Raw genomic sequence first — 10,000 nt, 5'->3', positions numbered from 1 at the left:
TAGCCTCTAATGTAGCAGAGCTAATATAGCAGAGCTTCAAACATTAGCCTATCATATAGCAGCTTCTAGCCTCTCAATGCCAGATTGTGTTGACTGATTTCCACCCAATCAAGTGGACGTGAGTTTGACGAAGGTACTGTAACAATGCAGTCACAGTTAGAATGGAATGTTAGCACCAAATAAAGAAAACATGTTCACTACAAACGTTTGCCACTGTTTGCCCAATTTGAATGCAGCTCAGGAAAAGCTCAGCCATGATTAGCTTCTAATGGGCATGATAAACACCTTTGGGCTCTGTGAAAGAATGGACAAACACTTTTGCTGAGTTTGGTCTCTTCTTCTGAACTCAGTTTGTGTAGTTGTTGAATCAGGACGGGCTTGTGGGTTTGTAGTAGTGTTGAGGCCGTGCTAGCTAGGAGCCAGGATCTGAACTCCAGTGACCTCCAGACACTTGGTCATCTGGGCTCTGACGGCTGAAAACAAAAATGTCACCCCACTGTCAGAGATCTGCTAGGCATTTGGATTGTCCAGATAATGCCCTGTGAGCATTGACCATGCTACACACACACACACACACACACACACACACACACACACACACACACACACACACACACACACACACACACACACACACACACACTTCAGAGTGTTGGCAGTCCCGGTGGAAAAAGGAACGAGGGGAAATTGTTTGTTTTGGATGGGCCTGAAGCTCAGTGCCCTGTAACGACCCACACCACCCTCCTCCAGTGCACCACCCCACCTCCCCCCGCGGGCGCGCAGCCAGAGGAGGGAACCCATACACAACCACACACCACCACACACACCACCATACACCACCATACACCACCACACACCACCATACACCACCATACACCACCACACACCACCATATACACCACCATACACCACCACACACCACCATACACACCACCATACACCACCACACACCACCATACACCACCACACACCACCATATACACCACCATACACACCACCACACACCACCATACACACCACCATACACCACCACACACCACCATACACCACCATACACCACCACACACCACCATACACAACCATTCACCACCTCCTCTCACTGGGAGACGAGGGTGGGGTTGGGTTGGGAGCCGGAGTTGTGTGTGTGTGTGTGGGGGGGGAGGGGGGGGGCAACATTGTCCCCTGATGCCGTAATCTGCCTGCTATCAGTGCAGATCTTCCCCTCTGAATGATGCCATCGCAGGCCGAGGGGCAGAAGCTGTCTGCGGGCATTCACACCATGCCACACCATACCCCCCCCCCCCCCCCCCCCCCCCCCACACACACACACACATGTAATACTACCATAGCTCACACACACACACTCCAACACACCATATCAAGATTATCAGGGGGTTGGGGCAGTACTTGGACTAGATAGATAGATACTTTATTGGTCCCCAAGGAGAAATTCATTATGTGGGAATATCTGGTTGTCTCTTCCCACATGCCACCATAATACTGTAAACACACACTCAAACTAGCATACTAATGTTTTCTTATTCAACAGCACATAGCCTACTGTAGCACACCGTCAAACTAGCACACTGATGTTTGTTTTCTTCTTCTTCAACAACAACCACACATAGCATTTGTATAGTGTTTCAAGACACCCAAAGCATTTTACAGTGAATGGGAGAACCTCGCTAGGCACCAACAGTGTGTAGCCCCCACCTGGGTGATGCAAGACACCAACAGTGTGTAGCCCCCACCTGGGTGATGCAAGGCAGCTATTATGTGCCAGATGCTCATCCCACAGCAGCCTGAGGTGTGCAGTGTGCCCTGCTAGCATGTTAGCTGGTTAGCTGAGGTGTGCAGTGTGTCCTGCTAGCATGTTAGCTGGTTAGCTGAGGTGTGCAGTGTGTCCTGCTAGCATGTTAGCTGGTTCACCAGCCTGAGGTGTGCAGTGTGCCCTGCTAGCATGTTAGCTGGTTAGCTTTCATCCCACACCAGTCTGAAATGAAAAGTGTTTACCTAGTAAACCATTGTTTTTAATTCTGGGAAGTTCTGCCTGTTTCCTGAATCACACCCTCATGGCTGCTATGTCAGTCGTGATTACACCACAACAATGCAAACAGGCCTTTATCTCAACATCAGGAGATGAAGTGATGTTAAATGGCTGCCTGTGTCAGTCGTGATTACACCACGACAATGCAAACAGGCCTTTATCTCCACATCTGGAGATGGAGGGATGCGGAATGACGTCATGAGGACAGGGAGTCAGAAAGCCACAGAAACATCTAGAACTCCGCAGCATTGTTTATCGTTTGGTCCTACGCCATCAGGGGCGGGGGGTGTGCCACTAAATACTACCAGGAGTTTTCACGCTGTGCTGATGGGAGTGTCGCAATTGCTCATCTAAAATCTTCCGTAGTCTCATAAGTGTGTTATGACTTGCAGATGATCATATTTGTGACCGTTATCACCAGGGCTGAGGGGAGGGGATCCAGAAAGTGGGAGTGAGGGGACACAGGAAGTGGGAGTGAGGGGACACAGGAAGTGGGAATGAGAGGGACACAGGAAGTGGGAGTGAGGGGACACAGGAAGTGGGAGTGGCCTGGGATCGCACAGTCCAGGCGGCTGGAGGGTGCAGCAAATTTCTTGCTATTTTTGTATAGCTTTTGAATGATTCAGCCTAAACCCCCAACACTCCCTTTTCAAGATGAGCTTATCACTCATACATTATTGTCGCACTCGGATCTGCTGGTTCCATACACAGTTCCTTGTTCCACTTCCTCGTCTGTCTTCTAAAGTTCTCCTTTACTTCTAAACATCCACTTAGAATATGCCCGGGATGGTACAAACAGGCCCGGGATAGTACAAACAGAGTCCGTCCTCATAAAACGAGGCATTGGAGAGTTTGTAAGAACACCAGGAGTTTATTTAAACAGCACATGCCTGATGGCTTCAACTCTCTGCTGCCACCTACCACTACCGATGCGCTATTGTCACGCGCAGTAGCAGCGGAGGATAATTAACTAACCATCAGACAAGTGCTATTTCAATACAGTCCTGGTGTACTACTGTACTACACAGTTGTGCTGGAGCAAACTGGTCCTGCTCATACAGTATAGTGCTGTTGTTAGATGGTCACACTGAATATATCCGATCAGTCGTCGTTGTCTTTGAGTATATCTGTTGGATGTGTGTATCCTAGCTGTAAATCAATGTCCCTTTAATGGGGCAATGAATAGTATCAACACATGCACTCCTGGTCAAGGTGTGTGTGTGTGTGTGTGTGTTTGACAACAGATAACAGGCTGCTAGTTGGGCCTCTCACACTCCTCAGGGTGTTGGCCGGACAGGAGGAATGGTGTGGTTGCCGCCGGTAACAATGCTGGGCTGGAAGCAGGAAGTCATTTTTCACAGGCTTGGCCCCTCAGACAGGATATAACAGCAGGGCTTAGGGGTCCAACTGGACGCTCTCTCTCTCACTCAGTCTATCACACACACACACACACACACACACAAACACACACACACACACACACACACACACACACACACACACACACACACACACACACACACACACACACACACACACACACACACGCACACACTCACACACACATACACTCCAGGGCCAGGGCGGCCATTTTGAAGGCATTGGCACTGACCGGTGGACTAGAGCCAAGCAGGAAATACCGCAACTTGCTTGACCCGGAACTGATGGCCATTTACCCCGGAATTGACATGAGCAATTAAGGCTAGCCTGAGGCAATTTGTCACGCCTAGACAGGGCAATACCGTAAAACTCCAAACAATAGCCCGGGCTTTTATTTTGCCAAATTGCCAAAATGCACCGGCGTGTATTTGAGACAGGCGTCTATATGAGACAGGCGTTTAATTTAGTGGTGTTAGTTGAGTGTAGGTTTATTGTAGGATTAGAGATAACTACCCAATAGCATAAGCAGACAGAAAGCATGACAACAGGAGGTTACCACATTATAGTAGGGTAGGCTATATTTATTTATTTAGCCTATAATTCGAATGTGTTTCACAAATCAGATCATATTAGAACTAGCCTACTATAATAGGCTATGTCTTAAATTATTGGCAGCTTAAAATAACGAAACGATGTGACAGCGGGCTGAACAATTCAAGTTACCATCGAGCCTGTGAACTTGTTGCCCCTGATAATACATCAACAATAAAGAATGAATGCTACCCTGTAAAACAACTGCAATCGTGTGATTAAAAATGATCCTATTAATCGCTATCACCGTGATCCTCAACTAGGCTACAAGTTGATTTGCGAATTCCTCCTCGTCGCTCTCCTCCACTTGCCTGCCTTGCTTGCGCAGCTCCCGACCAGATGCGCAGGGCTCTCCCTCTTTGGAGACAGACGTTACAGCTCAGCCTTTACACACCCTCTTTGGATCAACCGAGAAATATCTTGCCGCTGCTTCTCCCGAATTTTGTTAGGCAAATTTGACAACTGTCAGCTTAAATGTCATTTAAATCAAGTCTTTTTCTTTTCCGCCATGGTATTGAGAGAAACGCGGAGAAACGTGGAGAAACGAGAGAAAGTGAAACTAAACAAAGAAAGTTCGTGATAGAATATGTTGTCTAGTGCGCAAATTTAACAAAATGGCATTAATTAAATAATGCAGGACATAGGCCAATGTCGAAAAAAGTTAAGAATTTGGAACTCTATAGCTGGCTTTCACCTCCGCAGTCATGCAATTATACATTTAGTGTGCGCAATCTGTACCATCGATGATCACCACCACCAGACGATCTGACGGGTATAAGAAGAGTAAATACAACTCGAAACTAAAAAAACAGACCAGGCTTCTGTTGGAGACCGGCCTATAACCCCAAATCTGTAGTCACACCGGGCGTTTAAAAGAGACATGCGTCTATTTGGGACTCGGCTATTGTTTGAAGTTTTACGGTAGTTATAGGTGTAATATTATTTATTTGTCCCGCCTAGACAGGGCAATAGTTATAGGTGTAATATTATTTATTTGTCCCCTAGACAGGGCAATAGTTATAGGTGTAATATTATTTATTTGCCCCGCCTAGACAGGGCAATAGTTATAGGTGTGATACTATTTCCCCATCGCTGTCCCCTACCATTCAGTATGAACAGGGCAGCAGTGCTGCTTGGTGGAAACACACACATCACATCGTGTTGTCCATGTGGTTTTCTGAACGGAGTGATTATTTGCACCGGGGTGTAAATAGTGGAATGGAGGCATTTTCTTATTTGCACCCAAACCGGAAATGCGTGCTATCCAACATAGCGGGACCATCTTGGCAGGAGATGGCCTACCTAAATCTAACAAGTTAGGATTATTAAAACTATATTTGAGATGGTAAAGTGGTGCTAAATTTCCACAAACTTTATTCAGTGAACGGGTAAAGCCGTCCGTTTGCAAGCACAATCAAGAAACACGATCTTTTTGTTTTGTTTACCGTTACCTAGCAACCCCAACAAGTGAGTCAATAATTAGTATTCTCCCCTTCTTCCGTCGGCGGGGCGCAGTACAGCGGTAAAGTGACTGACTTACCATGCGCGAGGTGCTGGGTTCGAATCTCAGATAGCTTTTTTTTTTTTTTTGCCTGCCAAAGTACGCACCATGACTTCTTTTTTCTTAGATGACGTTACCTCGCGGCAAATAAGAGTTTGTGCTTTTTGAACCTGTCAAAGATTTACTGGTTTTATTTCAGTTATGAGTAGAGTTAAGTAGAAGGCTTCAGTAGTTGTTAGAAAGGTTGTGTTTTGACTTTGAGCCCCCAACGCTGCCTGGAAGGCGCTTAGGCGTGGGTTAAGGTTAAGGTTAGGGTTAAGGTTAGGTTAAGGTTAGGGTTAAGGTTAGGAGTAGGATTAAGTGTTTTTAAGTCAACAGTGGCAGCGCTGCCTGGAAGACAACTCAGAAAACAACTCTTTAAAGTAGCTTGTCTTTGATGAAGCTACCACATGACCACTCATTACCCTAATATTTGTATAATCACTTCCAAGTAACCCAGACATGGCAAAACAGCTAAAAACTGTTCAAAACTATTAGGCCTAGCCTACTGTAGAGCTGGTAAATACACAGGCCTATTGACAGAGAACATGGATGTTAGACATCGGGTGTAAATAGTATTGTTGATTATTACACTATTTACACCCGGGTGTAAATAGTAATGTTGATTATTACACTATTTACACCCGGGTGTAAATAGTAATGTTGATTATTACACTATTTACACCCGGGTGTAAATAGTAATGTTGATTATTTGCACCCGGGTGTAAATAGTAATGTTCATTATTTACACCCGGGTGCAAATAGTCTCTGCCTTTTCTGAAACGGATCGCTCCGGTCCTCGATTATGATTGGCTGAATTGCTGTTGTAAAATCCAGCACAAACCTACACTTTGACCGCATTTCATTCAATATTAATGTGCTACCACAAGTTACACAGAAGTTAGAGTAGCTGAGTCCCGGTGATTCTTGGCAACCATTCAGATAGAGGAAATATATTTCTTGGCGGAAAAATGATTATCTATTTCAATTTGTTCCCGCCTCCACCAAATGTATTCTTCAGTGCAGCTGTGTGTGCATATGTGTAATAATACACTAAAATAGTAAGAAAACTGAAGTTACTAATATAATGTGTAATGAGGTGTGGATGCAGTGGAGGTGAATGATGTTCAATGATGGTCTAACTCTACTTCCCCTTCATCTTCTCCTGTTGACAGAAGCCGAAGATGCCACCGCAGGTGATGCCACCGTAGATGATGCCCCAAAAGATGAGACCGATCCCAAAGACACAGGTAACAACGATTCTGGACGTACGAAAAGCCGTGTTTGTGAAAGAAATACACACTACAATATGGTTTTGATTTGGTTAGGTTAGTGCTACTTTTGCCTTTTTGATTCAATGACTGAGTAGGCCTACAGTACATAGTTATTGTTGTGGTCAGTGTGTGAGACCCCTGAAGACCTTCTACCACCAATAGCCGCAACCAGTGAGTAAAGAAGAACCAGAACCATCGGATCCTTTGACACTGTAGGCATTCTCAGGCAGAGGTCCCTCAATAATTATGAGGGTAGGAGTCGTCATTATCGTGCGCTCCAACATCTAAACAGCGCTCAATCTGCTAAGATCTTCAACAAAGTTGCCAGCGCTTTCAGACACAGCTGACAGAATGAGTTGACATACTCATTCTGTCCTGAATAGGCGAGAAGATACATCATGTTTTTGAGCTGATTTTGAATCCCACGCCACAGCAGATGATGTCATAATTGAGATGCTAAACATAGATATATATAGAACCCTATATAGATATATATATATAGAACCTATATATATATATCTATGATGCTAAAGATCATAACGGAAGTAGTCTGATTGAAAGAGACATTAGGCTACTGGTTTTATGAAACAGCATTTTGTTCAGCTGCTCTCAACCTAGGGTGACCAGACATGCCCGGTTTCAGGGGACAGTCAAATGGTCATATAGGCCTAATGCTAGTCTTGACTTATGCGTCACTTGTCCGCAGGTCCGCAGGTCATTATCGGAAAATAAGTCCAGATTGTCCTGAAGGGACTTAATTTCCGATAATGTCTGGCTTACAATACTGTATATTATCCCACTTATGATACAGCTACTTCAAAACGAAGTAAAAGAAACTTAACACACAAAACTTCTTGTCTTGTTAAAATCATTTGGTTACCGTTTCATGGCTTCCCCTGAGAAAGCAAATAGTTTGCTACACAAATAGAACTTGAAAGCTTCAGATGTTGCCTGGCAACACATTACTAGCGAACCAGCTAGCCTAGAATACTCGCGGAATGATATGAAAGATGTGAATCAGAAACACAAAACCTGCTGCCACTGACAACGGCCATTGAGTACCATGCAGCAATCGTTATGCAGATTTAGCAGACCTCCGAACGCATGCAGCAATCGTTATGCAGATTTAGCAGACCTCCGAACGTTTGAAAGACCAATTCATGTGAATGGAACTTTCTGCAGCTGTATAATAAATTAGCATAATGTTCACCACACCCCCTTCCCTGTGTAAATATGTCATGGAATGAAAGGTACTTCTTATATTACATGCACCCCCCCCCCCCCACCCCACCACCACCTCCTTTTCTTTCTTCTAGATCCACCCACTGCCCCCTCTACAACAAAGCCTAGTAAGTTTGATTGCAGCATCCTTTTTTTTTTTAATGTGTGTGTGTCTGTTTCTTAAAACTGAGACTGTATGTCATCAGACCGTGACTTTTGTGTGTGTGTGTGTGTGTGTGTGTTCTGCTGAATTTTTTGCAGCCACAACAAAAGCAGTCACACCAACACCAACAGCACTAAAAGAAACCACCAAGACTCCTGTCACACCAGGTAACACGCTACACACACACACACACACACACACACACACACACTACACAGACACACTTACAGTATGTGTGTGTGTGCTTATCTCTCTCTCTCTCTCTCTCTCTCTCTCTCTCTCTCTCTCTCAGTGTCAGGAGCTGAGGCAGGTAGTACCTCAAGCAAGAGCGATCCTGCAGCCGTTACACCAGGTAAAGAATCCACATCTGTGTTAATGAAGACTGCATGCGCTTTACCCTGCGCTAAGCTGCAGTAGCCGTGGATGCTGTGGGTCACTATGTTTGACTCATCCCATCAAAATAGCTGCAATGCAAATTGTGAAGCAAATTGCTTTCGTCTAGATATTAAGAGTTAGACTTTGCACTTTCAAGTAATTCAAATTATTTTAATAATAATAATTGATATAGATGATAATTCCAGTGACAACTCTTAATGTTTCTCAATCTCTTCATGATCAGTTTCGGACGCAAAGCCAACAACTTGTGCAACAACTGAGAAAATGAACGAGAAAGCTGTCTCTCCTACTCTGTCTGGATCTGACATCACAAACATTAAAGGTGAGGTGAGCGATGCTGGATGTGGCCAAAGTGAGTGACAAAATAAACACATCATAAACATTAAAGGTGAGGTGAGCAATGCCGGATGTGGCCAAAGTGAGTGACAAAACAAACACATCATAAACATTAAAGGTGAGGTGAGCGATGCTGGATGTGGCCAAAGTGAGTGACAAAACAAACACATCATAAACATTAAAGGTGAGGTGAGCAATGCTGGATGTGGCCAAAGTGAGTGACAAAACATACACATCATAAACATTAAAGGTGAGGTGAGCAATGCTGGATGTGGCCAAAGTGAGTGACAAAACAAACACATCATAAACATTAAAGGTGAGGTGAGCAATGCTAGATGTGGCCAAAGTGAGTGACAAAACAAACACATTATAAACATTAAAGGTGAGGTGAGCGATGCTGGACCATGTCTGGTTTGTTGATATTTGATCTAAGCTCTAAGGAGTTCACCTCTTGACTAGATCAGTGGTATGCTTGCAGTGGGCAAGTTTACTCCTCTAAAGGTTTCAGGTCCCAAACTAGAGGGCTGTGATCACAAAGGCAAGGCAAGGAAAGGCAAGGCAAGGCAATATATTCATATAGCACATTTCATACACAAGTGCAATTCAAAGTGCTTCACACAGTTATACACAAATATTATAATCACTCAGTCAATATAATGGTCATTAAAATTAACCATCAAACCAGGTGTAAAACAATTAAAATAAAACATAAAATAAGTAAAATAGTTTTTTTTAAAAAAAGGATAGATAAAATAAAGAGCAGGAAAGAGCAGGAAATAGTTTGCTTTATTAGTTGCTTAACCCTATTGTGTACTTACTCTGTGTGTTTGTGTGTGTGTGTGTGTGTGTGTGTGTGTGTGTGTGTGTGCGTGGTGTGTGTGTGTGTGTGTGTGTGTCTCAGCAAATGATACAGGAGATAATGCCACGGGCACAGATGTGGATGAGGAGGGAACCGCTATAGGTAAAGAATCTGCACCCATTCCCCACCCCCTGCTGGCTTTTGATGATGGTTTGGTTTCACCCCACAGTAAAAGTCATGAATGCCACTGAAT

General features: G+C 44.3%; 1 protein-coding gene across 1 annotated transcript in view; it reads left to right on the top strand.

Moving 5' to 3' along the window:
- Nucleotides 1-10,000, top strand: part of LOC134059983 (mucin-2-like) — a 21,658-nt gene that overhangs the window by 3,112 nt on the left and 8,546 nt on the right. The window contains exons 2-7 of the mRNA XM_062516556.1: nt 6,734-6,808; nt 8,149-8,181; nt 8,315-8,383; nt 8,509-8,568; nt 8,836-8,934; nt 9,850-9,909. Coding sequence (XP_062372540.1) covers nt 6,734-6,808; nt 8,149-8,181; nt 8,315-8,383; nt 8,509-8,568; nt 8,836-8,934; nt 9,850-9,909 — 396 coding nt within the window. The remainder of the gene's footprint in view (nt 1-6,733; nt 6,809-8,148; nt 8,182-8,314; nt 8,384-8,508; nt 8,569-8,835; nt 8,935-9,849; nt 9,910-10,000) is intronic.

Source organism: Sardina pilchardus, chromosome 16 (assembly GCF_963854185.1).
Source record: "Sardina pilchardus chromosome 16, fSarPil1.1, whole genome shotgun sequence".
Classification (NCBI taxonomy): Eukaryota; Metazoa; Chordata; class Actinopteri; order Clupeiformes; family Clupeidae; genus Sardina; species Sardina pilchardus.
Note: the sequence above shows the minus strand (reverse complement) of the source record. Positions and strands in the feature narration are given on the sequence as shown.